The sequence below is a fragment of the Schistocerca serialis genome, chromosome 7 (assembly GCF_023864345.2).
Source record: "Schistocerca serialis cubense isolate TAMUIC-IGC-003099 chromosome 7, iqSchSeri2.2, whole genome shotgun sequence".
Classification (NCBI taxonomy): Eukaryota; Metazoa; Arthropoda; class Insecta; order Orthoptera; family Acrididae; genus Schistocerca; species Schistocerca serialis.
The window spans coordinates 388,976,611-388,995,893 of NC_064644.1; the positions used below are offsets into that span (position 1 = coordinate 388,976,611).

Genomic DNA, 19,283 nt, shown 5'->3' on the forward strand with positions numbered 1-19,283 from the left:
CTATTTTAGCTTTAGTATTCGAATTTACAGTTGTAGGTCGAACAACTTTGCACAAAATTGTCACTGAAAGGAGCAGTTTCCCAAATTTTGCACGTATTGATTTCCCAAGACGCTTTTAGAGAAACACAAAATGGAAAAAAACGGTTTGTGCTCTTGACTTTTTGACTCGGTGCTATAAGGACGGTGATCAATTTCTAGAGAATATTGTTGCAAGGTAGGAGACGTGGGATTCTCATATGACCACAGAGTTTAAACGTCAGTCAATAGAATGGCGTCACAAGTCATCATCAGTCAAAGTCAAGGCCAAGCAGACAATCTCATCGTGCAGGGTTACGGCAACTGTGTTCGACATGAAGTCTTGTTAATCGAGCTTATACAGTAAGGGACAACAACAAACGCAACCGTTTATTGCACTACCGTGACTAAGTTAGACGTGCAATACAGAATAAGTGACGTGGACATCTGACGTCTAGAGTTATGTTGCTGTGTGACAATGCCAGACCCCATTCCGTCACTCACGTCAAGACTCTGTCCGCCCTGATAGCTGAGTGGTCAGGGTGACGGATTGCCGTCCTACGGGCCTGGATTCGATTCCCGGCTGGGTCTTGGATTTTCTCTTCTCAGGGACTGGGTATTGTGTTGTCTTCATCATCATTTCATTCCCATCCGGCGCACAGGTCGCCCAATGTGGCGTCGAATGTAATAAGACCTGCACCAAGGCGTCCGGACCTGCCCCGTAAGGGGCCTCCCAGCCAATGACGCAAAACGCTCATTTCCATCAAGACTCTGATCAAATACTTTGGATGGGAACAGGCGGTCAAGCCACTGTTCAGTCCAGACTTGGAGCCGTGCGATTTTCACTTGTTCTGCTTCCGCTATCTAAGTTCCTCTGTGACAAGCGCTTCACAATAACTGATGAAAGAAGCGGTTAAAGGATGGTTATCCTCACAAACAACAGAGGTCTATGACGTAGGTATACCGGAGTTTGTAGAACGTTGTGACAAATGTTTAAACAATTATGGAAACTATGTAGAAATATAGGGAAACTTGTAAGGAATTAAATAAAAACAGTTAAGAAAATATATGCCATGGTTTGCTAGCGTGAGTTTGGCAAGCCTAGTGTTTAATATAGTGTGCGTAGTCTCTACATACAAATGGAGTGGATGTGAGGATGCCTAGCGTTTCATCTTGATGATGCAGCTGCGTGTTCGGACACTATATAGTTTTTGTTTAAGGTTACGAATGGAAACAGATGCCTAATAAATCCCGTGTGCGATATTGATTAAGAAAAACGCATGTAGATTCTTCTTATATTTTGTAAAGAAGACGCAAAGAGAGAACTACTAAAGTTGTAGACGTTAAGTCGAAGACGTTGTAGAAGAAAGTCAGAAAACGGTCCTATAGTTTAAAGCAGTGTCAAAAATCGAAAATGAGAGACTAGGAATGGAAGATCTGTTCTGTTGTATGTCAGGGTCAAATGGGGTTCATTGTGAGACCAGAACTGATTTCCGATTTTAAACTGCATGATGAAACGATCAGCAAAACTACAATATGTTTATAAATACAAATTAACTGATCAATGCAAATGATTGGTTTCAGGAACAGTAGTTCCAAATCTGTAAAATAGCTGCAATGATATTGACGACAAACTGCATCATAGAATATGACATGCCATGTTTGTTTCTCAAATTAGGAACGTGTTACGTTAGTTACAAGTAAACAAAATATTTGTAAATGACTAAATGACAGAATTTAATCAAAATTTAATTTTTGGATTTGCTACAGTTGTGCCCATACGGCTATGTAACTACTGTACATTCAACTGAAGTGACGTGAATCGTGAAGAAATAAAACTTAGCAGCAAGAAATATCAACTAACTATGATGAAAACTTCAAACAAAGGAATCTGAACACATAGCTATGGCAGTCGGACAACGACAGATAACGAGGACCCCCCTTTGTTCCACCAAGCGAATCAGAAGTTTAACATAAACGGCCAAAGAACCCAGAGGTATGGCAGATGGGAACGCCGCTCCAAGAATTGCATTATCTATGCAGCGCATAAAATAAAAAAAAAGAACACTTGCAAGTAAGTGTCTTAAAAGCATACAAGATGTATTTTCATTTTCCCACACAATATGTACAATTATCTATTATCATGTTGCATGATATGATGTTCATTACTTGCGTGCTAAGGATATGGCATACGTTCAATTTTTCCAATAATTCATAATGAGACCCCATATAATGCGTTAGTTCGAATCGACTGATTGCTTCAACAATGTACACCTAACAATACTGACTTATGAAACTTGCCAGTAAGGTGACAACCATAACTGGACACTGACTAACTTTAAATATGTATGCATTATATGGTCACTACCAATGATTTGTAAGTACTCAACGTGCTTTGCAACACTGAATGGTCTGCAGAGATTCGTTTTTATTTTTTGGTTTTTCTTTAATAGAATTTTCATGTTGTTCACAAATTGCAAAACATTCAAAACGTTTCACGCTAATTAAGACCACAGAAGCATTGTCTTTTCCGGATTCACGTTTGTCCGAAAAGTGATTCTGGCAGCTGGAGTTCAAACATTGTGAATTTTGCGTTCTTGTGGTGATATTTCCATAGAAACTTCCATTCCCTAACGCACATATCTATATACCTGAGATATGTAATAGCAATTTTCATAGATACCTCTACAATTTTTTAAACATAGATATCCCCAGGAATAGGACAAGGATTGGAACTCTTCATGGAAGGCTAAGCCCCAGTTATGACATCTTTTATCATTTCTGAAAATTTGAATTTTTTAAGGAAATAATCACAACAAAGAAGGGCTAATTTGCCCCAAAGAGCTCGAGCAATTGTAAAACAGTTAATTACATTAGAAGTTCAAATACTGTGCTTCACAACTGAAATTAAAAAAAAAAGCGCTAAAAATTTAAATTTCTTAATTTAAGCAGTGCTGAATGACAATTGACATACACTATGTGATCAGAAGTATCCGGACACCTGGCAGAAAACGACTTACAAGTTCGTGGCATCCTCTGTCGGTAAAGGTGGAATTGAATATGGTGTTGGCCCACCGTTAGCCTTGATGACAGCTTCCACTCTCGCAGGCATACGTTCAGTCAGGCTCTGGAAGGTTTCTTGGGGAATGACAGCCCATTCTTCACAGAGTATTGCCCTGAGGAGAGGTATCGATGTCGGTCGGTGAGGCCTGGCACAAAGTCGGCGTTCCAAAACATCCCAAAGGTGTTATATCGGATTCAGGTCAGGATTCTATGCAGGCTAGTCCATTACAGGGATGTTATTGTCGTGTAATCACTCCGCCACATTCCGTGCATTATGGACAGGTACTCGACGTGTTGAAAGACGCACTCGCCATCCCCGAATTGCTCTTCAACATTGGAAGCAAGAAGGTGCTTAAAACATCAAAGCAGACCTGTGCTGTGATAGTGCCACGCAGAATAACAAGGATGCATGCCCCCTCCATGAAAAACACGACCGCACCAAAACACTACCGCCTCCGAATTTTACTGTTGGCACTACACACGCTGGCAGATGACGTTCACCGGGCATTGGCCATGCCCACACCCCGCCATCGTATCGCCACATTGCGTACCGCGATTCGTCACTCCACAGTTCAATGGTCCAATGTTTACGATCCTTACACAAAGCGAGGCGTCGATCGGCATTTACCAGCGTGATGTGTGGCTTATGAGCAGCCACTCGACCATGAAATCCAATTTTTCTCAACTCCCGCCTAACTGTCATAGTACTTGGAGTGGATCCTGATGCAATTTGTAATTCCTGTGTGATAGTCTGGATAGATGTTTGTCTATTACACATTATGACCCTCTTCAACTGTCGGCGGTCTCTGTCAGTCAAAAGGCGAGGTCGAGCTGTACGCTTCTGTGCTGTACGTGTCCCTACACGTTTCCACCTCAATATCACATCGAAAACAATGGATTTAGGGATGTTTAGGAGTGTGGAAATCTCGCGTACAGACGTATGACATAGGTGACACCCAATCAGCTGACCATGTTCGATGCTCGTGAGTTCCGCGGAGCGCCCCAGTCTGCTCTCTCACGATGTCCAGTGACTACTGAGGTCGCTGATAAGGCGTATCTGGCAGTAGGTGGCAGTACAATGCACCTAATATGAAAAAACATATGTTTTTGGGGGTGTCCGAATACTTTTGATCACGTAGTGTATAAGTTGCGGGACAAATATTCAATACTGAATAACTTGTGAATTTATACAAAATGAAACGGGTAAAGAAACTTTCAGTTGTATTTAAAGCAATACAATGTTAGCAGTGGGCCCCAAAACAATTTCAGAACAACTATCTTTAAGAAAGGTTCCTGGTAACAGAATGAATTAATTATTAAAAATGAAATGACGTGTGGCGAGGGCCTCCCGGAGGGTAGCCTTGATCGCCTGGTGCAAGTCTTTTGAGGTGAAGCCACTTGGGCTACATGTGCGTCTTTGAGGAGGAAATTATGATGATGACGACGACACAAACACCCAGTCCCAGAGCGGAGAAAATCTCCAACCCAGCTTTACAAGCCGGCGCGCTGTTCACTTAGCTACGGTGGCGGACATTATCAAAAGTACAACTGAATAACAAGTGTTTCGGTCAAGGACAGGAAGTCCTTAATATCACAGGATTGCGCCAGCAACAACGATCAAGTGGTTGGCAGAATCAGTATGTGAGGCACTGAGAAACAAACGGCTAAAGGCTACAGAAGCAAAGGCAAGCTCGACTCAGGAAGCTGACGAAGCTGCATGAAAGTTGCCCGTAGACGTAAGTGACGTCATCAGAACTCACGCTGTATGACAAACGCGCTTCACCGAGCAGACGCACGCAGCAGTACATGGAAACTCCAGTACCGCGTCTCCCTAGGCCCCGCAACCAAGGCGAGAAGCCCTGTCAGTTAGGAAACAGCGCAGCGAAGGAATCGCCTAAGGAAAACAGTTCCAAATCAAACAGTAATACATGCACAATGGCATTTCAACAAAGGAAGTGCAAGATAAATATACAACTAAGGCTTTTCAATTAGAATCAGTTAAATGACAAATTTCTAAAAACAAACTCAATCAACTTACTGCCCACTAAGTTAGAATTTAAGTATCCATTAAATTATGTATTAAACAAATTAATTAATTAAAAATTCTAAAAGGAGAAAATCCAAATTTAACACTATTTGCAACACGAACTAATTAAATTGAGAATAGTTACAGTTACTTCGCTGGGGGACAGTGAAAAAGGTCAAATAGAACCGACAAAAGTTTTTGGGTATTGAGGCATGAACTTAAGGCCTGAGACGAATGCTGTCACACAAAAAAGCCAAACAAGACCTTACATCAGGATCAAAATGTGCAACGGCGAACAACTAACAAATTTTTCCTTATTGACAGACTCAATAAATACTTTGAGGAACTGGACAGTCCATGCATCTAGAACATAACTAAAATCAATGCATAATACAACACGAATATACACTACTGGCCATTAAAATTGCTACACCAAGAAGAAATGCAGATGATAAACGGGTATTCATTGGACAAACATATTACACTAGAACTGACATGTGATTACATTTTCACGCAATTTGGGTGCATAGATCCTGAGAAATCAGTACCCAGAACAACCACCTCTGGCCGTAATAACGGCCTTAATATGCCTGGGCATTGAGTCAAACAGAGCTTGGATGGCGTGTACACGTACAGCTGCCTATGCAGCTTCAGCATGATACCACAGTCAATCAAGAGTAGTGACTGGCGTATTGTGACGACCCAGTTGCTCGGCCACCATTGACCAGATGTTTTCAATTGGTGAGAGATCTGGAGAATGTTCTGGCCAGGGCAGCAGTCGAACATTTTCTGTATCCAGACAGGACCTGCAACATGCGGTCGTGCATAAGCCTGCTGAAATGTAAGGTTTCACAGGGATCGAATGAAGGGTAGAGCCACGGGTCGTAACACATCTGAAATGTAACGTCCACTGTTCAAAGTGCCGTCAATGCGAACAAGAGGAGAACGAGACGTGTAACCAATGGCACCCCATACCATCACGCCGGGTGATACTCCAGTATGGCGATGACGAATACACGCTTCCAATATGCGTTCACTGCGATTTCACCAAACACGGATGCGACCATCATGATGCTGTAAACAGCACCTGGATTAATCTAAAAAAATGACGTTTTGCCATTCGTGCACCCAGGTTCGTCGTTGGGTACACCATCGCAGGCGCACCTGTCTGTGATGCAGCGTCAAGGGTAACCCCAGCCATGGTCTCCGAGATGATAGGCCATGCTGCTGCAAACGTCGTCGAACTGTTCGTGCAGATGGTTGTTGTCTTGCAAACGTCGCCATCTATTGACTCAGGGATCGAGACATGACTGCACGATCCGTTACAGCCATGCGGATAAGATGCCTGTCATCTCGACTGCTAGTGATACGAGGCCGTTGGGATCCAGCACGGCGTTCCGTATTACCCTCCTGAACCCACCTATTCCATATTCTGCTAACAGTCATTGGATCTCGACCAACGCGAGCAGCAATGTCACGATACGATAAACCGCAATGGCGATAGGCTACAATCCGACCTTAATCAAAGTCGTAAATGTGATGGTACGCATTTCTCCTCCTTACACGAGGCGTCACAACAACGTCTCACTAGGCAACGTCGGTCAACTGCTGTTTGTGTATGAGAAATCAGTTGGAAACTTTCCTCGTCAGCACGTTGTAGGTGTCGCCACCGGCGCCAACCTTGTGTGAATGCTCTGGAAAGCTAATCATTTGCATGTCAGATCATCTTCTTCCTGTCGGTTATATTTCGCGTCTGTAGCACGTAATCTTCGTGGCGTAGCAATTTTAATGGCCAGTAGTGTACATTAAATGAATAACCAGGATTAAGCACAAATGACCAGAAACTTGTATGAGACCACGACCCTGGTAGGGGAGAATATTGAACAACAGTAATGTGCCCCGAAATCTTTAGTTCAATGCAGTAACCTTAAATACACTACGAAGCCACTATGTAGGGAACTGATCACGACTTGAAGAAGAATGTTTACAAATTATTTGGTTAGAGTGACAGAGATCTTAACAGGGAACCAATTAAAACTGGAAAACCTTAAGTGTATATTGAAACAAATACACTTACTGTAACATTAATAAGATACTGGAGAGCAATATGACGCAAGAGGAAAGCAGAGGCGGTCCGTCGAAAGACAAATTGCATCATTAGCAACCAAGCGATTGAGCGTCTCGCCAAATGCACGAGGAAACTGTACACTCTCCCAGTAGGTGCAATAGCCACTCTCGCAGTAATGCAGCATAAACCACCAGGAATGCGGTGGGCTGATCCACTTAGCCTGTGAATGGAATACACCAGAGAAACAACAGTCCAAACACTAGGCTTTCTAGGTTTACCGTATATCAAGCTCCCAGAGCAACGGTTCCCGCATACGAGACAACACACTATTTCAGCACCGGCGCTGCCTCGTGCCACCAGGGCCGTCCCTTCCTCTATCCCTCTCCCCGGAGGGACTAGTCTTGCACTCGATTCAGAGGTCGCTGCAAAACTCGTAATGGCACGCAGTCGCGTTAGAACAGTTAAGTCATGCCAGTAGGCCACGAAACAGATATCTATACAAGCCAGGAGGCTCAAATATAACAAAAGATTTTGTTAAAAATTTTCAAACCCTGTTTCGCCCCATTAGGGGTTGAATTTTTACAAACAGTGAAAACTAAATTTTCATTGCTTTAGCTTAAAAAATGTTTTCATAATGAAATATTTAAAAAAAATATTTCATCCCCTATTTCACCGCTTTACCGATTCAATTTCCAAAAACACTACAACATTTATTTTTTTATTTGTAACTGAGAAGTCAAACACAAATTTTCATTGAGGTAACTCTAAAAATACTTTAGTAATTCTTCAATAATGATTTATTTTCAAAAAATATATTCACCCACTGTATCAGCCCCAAAGAGATTAATTTTACAAAAATAATGGGACACGTATTTCTTTATTTCTACCCGAAAAACAAGTTACCAATTTTTGTAGGACTAGCTTCAAAATCACCTTAACAGCGAGATAGGTTAAAAACATTTAACCCACTCTTTCACCTTATTAAGGGGGAATTTCGAAAAAATCCCTTTTTAAACGACACTTATAAGATCAACACCTTCTGCAAATTTCAAGTTTCTATCCTTAGTGCCTTAGTGGTTTGGGGTGGGCCATGATGCGTCAGTGAGTCAGTCAGTCTGTGAGGACATTGCTTTATATATATATATATATATATATAGGTTCGTTTAAATCTTCTGACTAAGGGGGGGGGGGGAGGGAGGGTCTGTGATTGGCCTACAGTAATTACTTTGATAGAAGACGCGTTTCCCTGCGTGTGCAAGGCCTTTGATTTGCCTGGGAGTAGTGGGAGCGAGGTTCTGGCTCCATTCATACCAGTATTAGTAAACCATGACAAAACATGTGGAAGAGAACATCCAGTTAAGAGCAAAATACAGAGACGGAGCTGGACTCACCATTTTAGTGAAAGTATTGGTGTTTATTTCTGCTTTTCTAGAGACCTTTCTTCAAATCGCTAACGGTTTTCACAGTCATTGGTCAAATCCATAATGTAGTTTCATATTATGCTTTTATGTGTTCACTTACCTGTAATACTATGGATGAAACTTCCTGGCAGATTAAAACTGTGTGTCGGACGGAGACTCGAACTCGGGACCTTTGCCTTTCGCGTGCAAGTGTTCTACCATCTGAGCTACCCAAGCACGACTCACGCCCCGTTCTCACAGCTTTACTTCTGCCAGTACCTCGCCTCCTACCTTCCAAACTTTACAGAAGCTCTCCTGCGAACCTTGCAGAACTAGCACTCCTGAAAGAAAGGATATTGCGGAGACATGGCTTAGCCTCAGCCTCGGGGATGTTTCCAGAATGAGATTTTCACTCTGCAGCGGAGTGTGCGCTGATATGAAATTTCCTAGCGGATTAAAACTGTGTGCCGGACCGCAGGAGAGCTTCTTTGGAAGGTAGGAGACGAGGTACTGGCTGCAGAGTGAAAATCTCATTCTGGATACATTATCGATATATATTGTGTGTATGTTAAATGTGGATGAATGATCTGTGGGTAGTGTAATGGTAATGTGTTTCATGAAATTGTCTTTTAAACAGATAATGATTATTTATTTTTATCACAGACATTCTTACAATCTTTTAAACTCTAATAATGATAACACAGACGTTTTACACCCAGCATTTCGGTGTGTTAAATAATTGATTATAATTATTCTGTTTTATTGAAGTTACGTTATCGTGCAGATACGTTATTGCACACCAAATCAAAAAACAACATACGAACACGATCTCTTTTGGTCTCAGGGGTTGAAACTTGAGCATTCGTATGAATGTCTATTTATTAGTAGCACAATGGTTTGTTAATTTTAATTGCATGAAGCATTTTTAGCTATAGCTCCCTCTGTAATGGCGCCTATGCGAAAAACAATGTACTCGTCATTTGTGGCACAGTACAGCAACATTTGCATCAGAAAATGAAAATAATGACTAAGATACTTTAATACTTTCATACGTAAACTGAATAAGTTATCTCAATAACATCTGGAATACTAGAGCCGTAATTACAAAAAATAGTTGTACCGACCGTAATCTTTTAATAACTGCAGGAAAGGATACAATTCTTCTACAAATAAAAGATGGTTTTAGTAGTAACAAATAAAGTTTTGTGTTCTGAAAACGATTTAGATAAATTAACAATTATTACATTTATTACTGACATCTTAATATGGAATGTAGGAAGAGTGCGTCTTGCTAGGTCAGCGGTAGTACTCGAAAAGGTCAATGTCTTCTCTTTCATCAGACAAATGAAACTTAACAGAGTATATATTGTCTTTTCTTAATCACTGCCTACATACATAATAAATCGCGCTTATTGTCTTTGTCATTTTCACTCGATGCACTTCACATGATTAAATGTCAATGTTTTTCACATATTAAAGAAAAATATTAAATCGTTTCTTCAAGTATATTCACAGGAAAAATACGCCAGAAGTCGGTACACCACTATATTCCTCTTGTAATTTGATGAGCGCCTTCATTAATATATCAGTGGGGGGATGGTACACATACCTAATTGGGCCAACCCTAGCAATTTTCATTTTATAAGACGTATCCTTTTTTCGACATAATTTCCTTGAAATTTGTTTGATCCTATGGTGAGCTTTACTTCCTCGAAGGTCATCGCGGATCGTACTTATAGCATATTAGGGGTATGCTCAACAGGTCGACTGATAACTCACAACACGTCATATGAATAATCTGCGAATGATAGTAAATAGGATAACTCTGCAGTAACAATTGGTATGATTTTCTTCTTTGTTGCCAGTGTGTAGGCGTTTTGCTTTGAGTAAGTTACATATTCGCGATCACGTTGCTATTTACTCATTTTGTCAGCAGTGGCTGTAACAGTATTTGAGGAATTGGCAAAATAAGATATTTCTTAAAACTGTTGCAGCATGTCTATTGTTTCTTTGTATTTATATTGTGTATGTTCCTTCGAAGCTCAGGTTCAGATCCACTCACTGTTTATGAATTGTGCCAAAGAGATTAGAGATATTTTGCATCTTTGTAGTTATAGATTTTGTGCGGCTCTTGGCTTTCACATATAATTAAAAACTTATCTATTAGTAAATATTGTTTTTCATTATTTTCCTTTACAAACCTGCATTTCTTCATTAGTGAGACATGTGCTTAGTTTATTTTACAGCTGTATCCTGAATAGAATTTCGTTGCTATATATGTAACGACCAAAGCCCGAAGCCTGGCTAGATCGCGTATTGGCTGGCCATTTCACACTCTGGCCGAGAGGATTGGCCAATGCCCGATTGCGTGAAAGAAGCGGCTATATCCGACTTTGGCTAGCCATTTCTCGAATTGGCCGCACATTCCTGGCCAAAACGCGATGTGATTGCACATGCGTCACGAAATCCCTGGCTAAATCGAACTGAATCCGTTGATGAGACAACAATGTGTGGTAGGCAACACTTGTCTCACTTTTAGAGTTAACTGTGCCGTGCTCTGGTAGCTGCTACTTTTAGCAGAAGGTCCTGGCTCTGCACCTTGATCAAAACAAACTGGATGAGCTGTGAGTACTGTTACGGTTTTTAGTATTTTTGTTTGTGGCATTGGTGCATCTTTCAGATGTTGTAAGGGAATTAACGTGAGCTGCTTTTCTTGTTGGTTTTCGTTTTTGTTCCCACTTCGCCCATTTGTGGTGAAGAAGTTTCAAGTTTCGTGAAATGTGATGTACTGCCGCCCCCCCCCCCCCCCCTCTTTCACTTGAGGTCTACTCGGGTCATTTTAAGTAGAAGTTCGAGGGTTGGGACTTAAGTAGTGGCTACTATTTATTTACAGCTCGTACAAAATTGATACTTGTTTCAAAGTTTTACTGACCTTCAAAGTAGTCACCAACACTGTGTATAACCCGTTGCCAGCGATGTGGAAGTCGTAGGATACTCTTAGCTGTGCCAGTTGTGTTGACAGTTCGATCGGCGCGGTCTGTTGCCCGACGAATTTGTAACAGTTCTGAAGCGAATGCCGTGAAGTTTCCTTCAGTTTAGATATCGAGTTGAACTCACGATGGCTTAAGTCAGAGGAGCGTAGTAGGTGGTACAGCACTTAGCAGCTCCATCAGTCAAACAAATAAGTAACAGCTTGCACTGTACTTGCTTGAGCATTGTCCTGCAAAATGATGGTCAGGTCCTGCAGAGAGTGTCATCACTTCTGTCTCTAAGCTGGTCGTAGGTTGTGTTCCAAAAATGAACAGCATAGAGACAGAAGTGATGACACTTTCTGCAGGACCTGACCATCCTATTGCAGGACAATCTCAAGCACCTACAGTGTAAGCTGTTACTGATATAACTGATGGGGCTACTAGGTGCTATACCACCTACTGCACTTCCCCGAACTAAGCCCTCATGAGTTCAACTCGATTTCTAAACCGAAGGAAACACTTCACGGCATTCGCTTCAGAACTGCTACAAATTCGTCGGGTAATAGACCGCCCCGCTCGAACTTTCAACACAACTGGCACTGCTAAGAGTATCCTAAGATTTCCACATCGCTGGCAACGGGTTATACACAATGCTAGTGACTACTTTGAAGGTCAGTAAAACTTTGAAACACGTATCTATTTTGAACGAGCTATAAATAAATAGTTGCCACTATTAAAGTTGCAACCCTTGTCATTTACTATACGTACCTAAAGTGTCTGTCCATGTATTACTTTTCTCTGTGAAAGTGGGCGATAAAATAACTACATTATTTTAAGGTTCATTATAACGAGTTTAATTAAAATGATTGTTTTGACAGCTACCAAATGGCTCTCTGCGATCGCGGTTTTTTGAAAATAATTTCTTCAGATGAGTAAATACAAATTAAGTAGCGATTCCATCTTCCCTAATTGCTCACTCACTCCATCGGCATTTGTGTGCTTGCTCTGTTGTTATCTCCATAAAACACTCTGCTAAAAAATATTACAACATACACGTAAACCGAAAAGCTTTTTATTTGTTTCGAACATTGACTAAAACACTTTGATAAAAACATGTTCTTCTAGGGAAACTGTGTTAAACACTTTTAAATGTGAAAATACCTTGCTTTAAACACACCAACCCTGAATAGGCTCTGTCATTCATGGTTATAACCGTTGGAAAGATCGACAAAAAGGTTCCTGAAAATAGTAGGCCTAAGTGTTCTAACACATCGCTAAAAAACTGATCTTTTACTGATATACACTGTTACTAAACCTTACTGTTCATATGAAAGAGAACATTGTTTGTACCGTCCTTCGAGCTTTATTGTTACGTACCTTCTCAATTTCCAAACTTATATGATCACTAAGATAATTCTGTCAGGGAAGCTTAGCTTCTTTTCATAAAAGATTAACATCTCTCTGAGACGTTTGTTTCGACTTGTCAGCAGGCCATTTAACACAGACATTATAAAAGTTTTGGTACAAATTCATTTTAAACACAATAACATTTATTTGAGAGATTTATGAGTTGAGTTGCAGATTATCATGACTTTCTCAACTGAATACGTGAATTCGGCCGCTCTGGGAGGGAACTTCCCAAATGAAATATGGCACTTCTGCGGCACGCCTTCCAGATCGGGGAATCAAGAAAATGGTTCAAATGGCTCTGAGCACTATGGGACTTAACTTCTGAGGTCATCAGTCCCCTAGAACTAGAACTACTTAAACCTAACTAACTTAAGGACATCACACACATCCATGCCCGAAGCAGGATTCGAACGATCGGGGAATCCCGGGCATACACACTCAAATTTTTTTTAAATTTTTTTTTTTTACGATAACAAAGTGTGAAGTTGGATTGCAACCTTCCCACTTCTTTTATACGAGTCGACTCACTTGGTGTACACAGACGATCTTCTTCCCTAGATAGCCGGGTTTCTGGAATCTCTATAAACTTCTTCTCCGAACAATGATGCTAGTTACAGGAACCTTAAAGACTCTCACCACTTGCGGAATAATTCTGTACTCGAAGAATACTTTTCAATAACTATTGATATATTTGAGCTTCTTAAGAACAAAATTCACACTTCGCACATAAACATTAAACTTCTCGTAAGTAACACGTATCGTCTCACATTAGAAACAGATTTAAGTCCATTTAGAAAAGACTTGGCTTAAAAACCATGTCTCTACTGCAAACATGCCGTAAAATATATCTTGCCTCCAGCAAGTCCCAGACATGAGTTACTTTAAGGTCTAATCTCATTTCTTCATTTGTTCTTAACAATCATCAGTCACTAAACCAACAAAGAATAGCACAGGCTCTTCTTTACACATACACTGAAACACTATGGATCGTACAGCAGGTACTTGTCGGCCGCCATTCGGCCGCCGCGTCCACATTTTGCTCGTGACTGTTTTTAGACCTACAAACACAAACATGCAATGCGCAGTAGGTCTGATTCGTCTCTCACACTTCTATTTCAAATATCGTGGGTTCGAGACGGAGGAAGGCAAAGTGGTTCTAGAATTTACACGGAAATTCTTGAAGCACGACAGCACGTATAATGCATTCAGTTAAAATCACAGTCTACATAAAGACTGGTGCGTACTTTAGTATTGTCTCTGCTCGGGATTAATTTTATAAAAAAATGTTATCTTTTATAATAATGGAGATTTTCTGAATTAAAAAGTTAACGAGAGATTTTAATTGACCTCCCTCTTTAAATGAGAATTAGTGATATTTCTTTAATTTTGAGCTCGCGTAATTAATGGACGTGCCCTAAGTCACTAATTGTTTACTACTAATTATTTGGTAGTCGGACCTAGGCTGATCACATATAGTGGCATTCGATTTCTATTGTCCGTATCGTTTTTCAATGGGCTGACCCGTGACCATTTCACATGGGAACGATATTCACGATGAAGATGGGATGCATGCAAATACGGAAACGACACCTGATATGAAAATCAAGTCGGGCACTTTGAATACGCTGCCCCAAGAAAAACCAAATAAAGCGGAATAATTACAAGAGATAGATACTGTTCTTTTATAGACGGCGTTGAACAAGCCAAAGTAAAGCAGATAAAAGAGAGTTCACTAAGAAAATTGAAATTGACTGATCTTGAACCATGTCTATAAAGAACTCTTCAAAATATTTCACGATAATCGCTTGGAAATAGGACGTGGAGGTCACTCAAGGATGGAAAAAGAACTGATGTTTAAGTTCAAAAATGTCACCAAAGAGGTTATTACCTTGTATCTTCGCTCAAGCAAACCTCGTCCGACTAAATTGTCTAATCCAAAGAAAGGTTTGCTTTCCGAATCTCTAATATTTAAAGAATTGAATCCAAGATGCCACGTAGATCTGTGTAGACATGCAAAGTAGACCCGATGAGGAGTAAAAGTTCGTTCTCATTTACCATCATCACTGAAGCAAGTTTATATTATTGCAACCCCTGAAAAGCAAAAGAGCAGAAGAAGTTGATTACTGACATCTATTCCACTGTAGGTGTTCCAAGTATGCTGCAGTCAGATAATGATTGAGAGTTTTCGAACCAAGTTATAAATGAGCTAAGTAACATGTGGTCTGAATTAAAACTGATACTTGGAAAACCGAGACACAACCAAAGCCAAGGTTCCATCGAATGGGCCAACCAGGACGTACAGAATATAATGACGTGGATGCAGACATTAACTCGGCACACTGGGCTGAGAGTCTGATTCATCCAATTCATGAAATACCGTTCTTTTCATCAATGAATTTACTAGTCGCCATAAGAGGCAATATTTATTTTTAAAGCAAAATTGGGGCTGAGTGCATCAAATTTGCCTAAAGAAATTATTGATGACATAGTGACAGAGGAAAGCCTTGAGAAAGTCGAACAAGCAATGGAGGACGCTATAAATATAGAGACTACTCCCAATAATGAAACTGCCGCCGAGGGGGTCGAACCATCGGAAAGTCGAATCAGTTACCTGGCAAAAACAAGGGGAACGTATTGTGTGTAGTTGGTGAAGAAGATTGTAGTGCAGCTCATTTATGTGTATCCTGCGGGAAATGCAATTTGTGGAAGTAGTGAAGCAGAGGAAGGATATGAAGAGAGAATTATTTGCAAACTATGTTACAATAAATAAGAAATCAGTAAGAGGACGGCAGGAGCTCTCGGCAATTTGCAAGCACAACCACTGTGGCCGAGCGGTTCTAGGCGCTTCAGTCCGGAACCGCACTGCTGCTACGGTCACAGGTTCGAATCCTGCCTTGGGCATGGATGTGTGTGATGTCCTTAGGTTAGTTAGATTTAAGTAGTTCTAAGGGACTGATGACCTCAGATGTTAAGTCCCACAGTGCTTAGACCCATTTGAACCATTTTCTACAAGCACAACATGCAAAGATGCTTCAAAATTGAGATGCAAAATTTACACCTGCAAAAGTTGGAGACAATGTTTGCATCCGTATTCCAGATGTCAGAGGTCGCGGAGATTCCAGAAGCGTTCTTGCGGTTGTCATGAACGTCGAAGGCACTTTATACAAGCCATAAACAGAACATGGTGTTCTCAAGCGGCTGTATTCCAGAAACGCATTCCCTATTCTGCACGAGAAACAGCTCACGCTGGAATCCGTGGCCAAAGAAGAAAAATCATTACGAACCATATCGTCTTTACACTGATAAGTGGCCAAGGATACAATCGATGCACTTGCTCTACTAATTGTGCCTCAAATCAATGCAAATGCCGAAAATAAAAAAAACTGTTGTGTAATTTGAAATGTCATAAAGGCTTTACTCGTTGTAGTAAGTGAATACCGGCAGTACTAAAAAAACTTTCTTAAAGCGAATAGATTGTATACTGTTTATATTTTTTATAAGTGAAACTGATAAAATTAATAGATTGCAAACAGCTTGAAATTACACGTATTCATTCACTCTTTTTTTATCTTCCGGTTCTGACCGATCTGTCTACGCCACTTCGCAAACTGGCCGGCCAGATCCAGAAGTGAAGAAAAGATCGGACATTAGCCGGCCAATTTAGGCGACGCTGACTATTTCCTGACTTATACACTTTTAAATTGTTCACTCAAATCTGCTTTGCTTCTTTCTTCGGAGTTTGATCGATAAGTCGGAGCCACATCGCGAACTGGTCGGGCGAATCCCGAAAAAAGGAAAAGATCGCACATTGGCCGGCCAATTTAAAGCGACATTTGCCGTTCCGTGACTTGGCCTGCAAGTTCCCTCTTTGGCAGATTTCCGGCTTTGGCCGTATCATGTACACAGTCATTTGGACACTCAGTTATTACTTTAGTTCTTACTAGAAAAGAAATGTAAAAGGACTTTCAGGTGCACAGTAGGAGGTTTTAGGGTTGTTAAACTCTAATCTGCCTTCCCTTCTTCCTTCTGTCCTCATTACCCATCTTTAGTTCAGCAGAACACACTGCTTTTAGTTTTTATTTGTGCAAATTTCAAGGGTATTTACCGTACTCTGATTTAATATACGAGTTGTATTGGAGCCTGCCACTTCACAAGAAAAATCACTCTTTTAGGTGTCGTAGTTAGTGCTTCTCGCTTTCGCAACGTATAGGGCAAGCCCTGTGCGTCAATGACGTTTGTAAGTGACTGCTCTGTTTGCAGGTGTTGGACTTGGAGACCGGTAAATGTCTTGGTCCTGGAGTCGATGGTGAGCTGTGCTTCAAAGGATGGTCCATCATCAAAGACTTCGCAGATGAGGAGGGCTGGATCCATACTGGAGACGTGGGCCACTGCGATGCTGATGGCAACTTTTACATCGTCGACAGAATAAAGGAACTCATCAAATACCGCGGCGCCCATGTGAGTTTTAGTTCCTTTCAAATAGAACACATACCCAGTCTTTGGTACGTACACATGAGTCATTGGGTTTGTGCTATAAAACAGCCGAATACGTCGACTAGGGCACGCTGTTCTTGATAAGAAGACGCTGCGCTTTGGAGATGCTTGAAGTTCTTCTTCTGTTCCATCGTATTCTGTCTCCCAACTGTAAAATGTTTGCACGTGATGTTTTTTTCGTTTTCGTACATACACAAACAGCTACACCACATGCCTCATACTAAACACATCTCAATACTGGCTTCATACTCACGCACGCACATTCCTTACATGCAAGCGGAAGAGCAACTAGCTGAATATTCAAGTAAGTATTCATGACAGTTCTCAAAATCACACTTCACCGACGGATAGTGCCGGTAAAAAATACACAGTACATAGCCTACAAAACATATGACTGCACTCGTGATTTAACTTTCCTGAAAAGGCGGTAAGGAACATCAAAGCCAGCTGTTTGTTACACCCTCCATCCACCACTAAGGGTGCTATTAAATTCATCTCTGCAGTCCTGGGTGGGCATTCACCTTCACTTCTTGGCCCAGTAATGCGCCGACCAGGGGGATCCATAGACGGCTGGACCTGGAGCCAAAGACCCAAAGAGGGAGTCACCACACAACTGATTAATTAATTCATTCATTTACACATCGTGTTCCTTTAATCCCATCATGAGGGAGAGAGCATTGAGGGATATGCGACGAGTTAAGTTATACAGTAAGAGGCAGATGCTGCGCTTTGGATATCTCGTATGTGAAGGATACTAACAATAAATTTTGACTATAGTCCAATTAAAATTGCTTGATAGTTGACGTCTGTCACTTGCCACTATAATGTTGCTACATCGGCTGCCGCTCGGTTATAGGCGACACAGAAACACGGCGGGTCACTTCACAAATGCGGTTAATGTGTAACCCGGAGCAATGTTGGAAGCGGCCACCGTGAGGTATGACGGAGACACGAGATGATCTGTCGTCAGCTGACTTAAAGGACCAATGACTGAGCAGCAGCAAACGACGCGTTTTGTAGCCCTGAATTTGAATTCATGCCCCAACCTAACCACTACCTCATGATATGCAATATATCCGAGGAAACGGCAACCAGCAATCAACGGCAGACCTAAAATCATGATCAATTTGTACAAAGCGATTAAAGCTAACTTCTATAAGCAAACCCAAGACAAAAATTTCAGTGGTAAAAAGCAAACTTTAATTTCTCGCTATCTTTCATTTGTTACCTGAAACTATCCCTACATAGGCTACACAAGCTGCTGATTAACCAACCGATGAGTAATCCTGGTTGGGACTTGGTTGTAGATCACAGACGATGCAAGCAGATTCTAAGCAAAAAAGAATGATAGGAAGAAAAACAAGAGCAAATAAAAAATTCAACACGATATTGAAAATGACGCGTCATATCATTCTAAATTAAATAAAAATACGTTTAAATGGATTATCTGAATAAAAATGAGTCTTTTGAATAGACTCACAAATAAGTTTTTTTTTTGCATTTCATGAGATTCGAACCTACAACCTGCTACACGAGAGGTTTAGGTGCTAACCAATGCACAACAATACTACCCTGCGTAACCGTGTTAAATTTATAACTCAGGTACCCAGTAGAAACGATGAATTGTAACCCTCAAAAATTCGGTTCCACGTTATGTGACGATCTCTGTGAATATAGTAGCTGTATATGTGACACTGACTCGTGACTAGTGTGGAAGGATCAGTAGTGTTTAGTTAGTGCTGTATATGAAACACGTATAGGCTATATCTTTAGCATCGTTTTGTTTGTGTGTGTGTGTGTGTGTGTGTGTGTGCGTGTGTGTGTGTGTTTGTGTT

At 41.0% G+C, this 19,283-nt stretch overlaps 1 protein-coding gene across 1 annotated transcript in view; it reads left to right on the forward strand.

Annotated features, from left to right (window-relative positions):
- LOC126413117 (uncharacterized) overlaps nucleotides 1–17,560 on the forward strand; it is an 82,206-nt gene extending 64,646 nt beyond the window's left edge. The window contains exons 6-7 of the mRNA XM_050083008.1: nucleotides 17,215–17,412; nucleotides 17,534–17,560. Coding sequence (XP_049938965.1) covers nucleotides 17,215–17,412; nucleotides 17,534–17,560 — 225 coding nt within the window. The remainder of the gene's footprint in view (nucleotides 1–17,214; nucleotides 17,413–17,533) is intronic.
- Nucleotides 17,561–19,283: the final 1,723 nt, after the last annotated feature.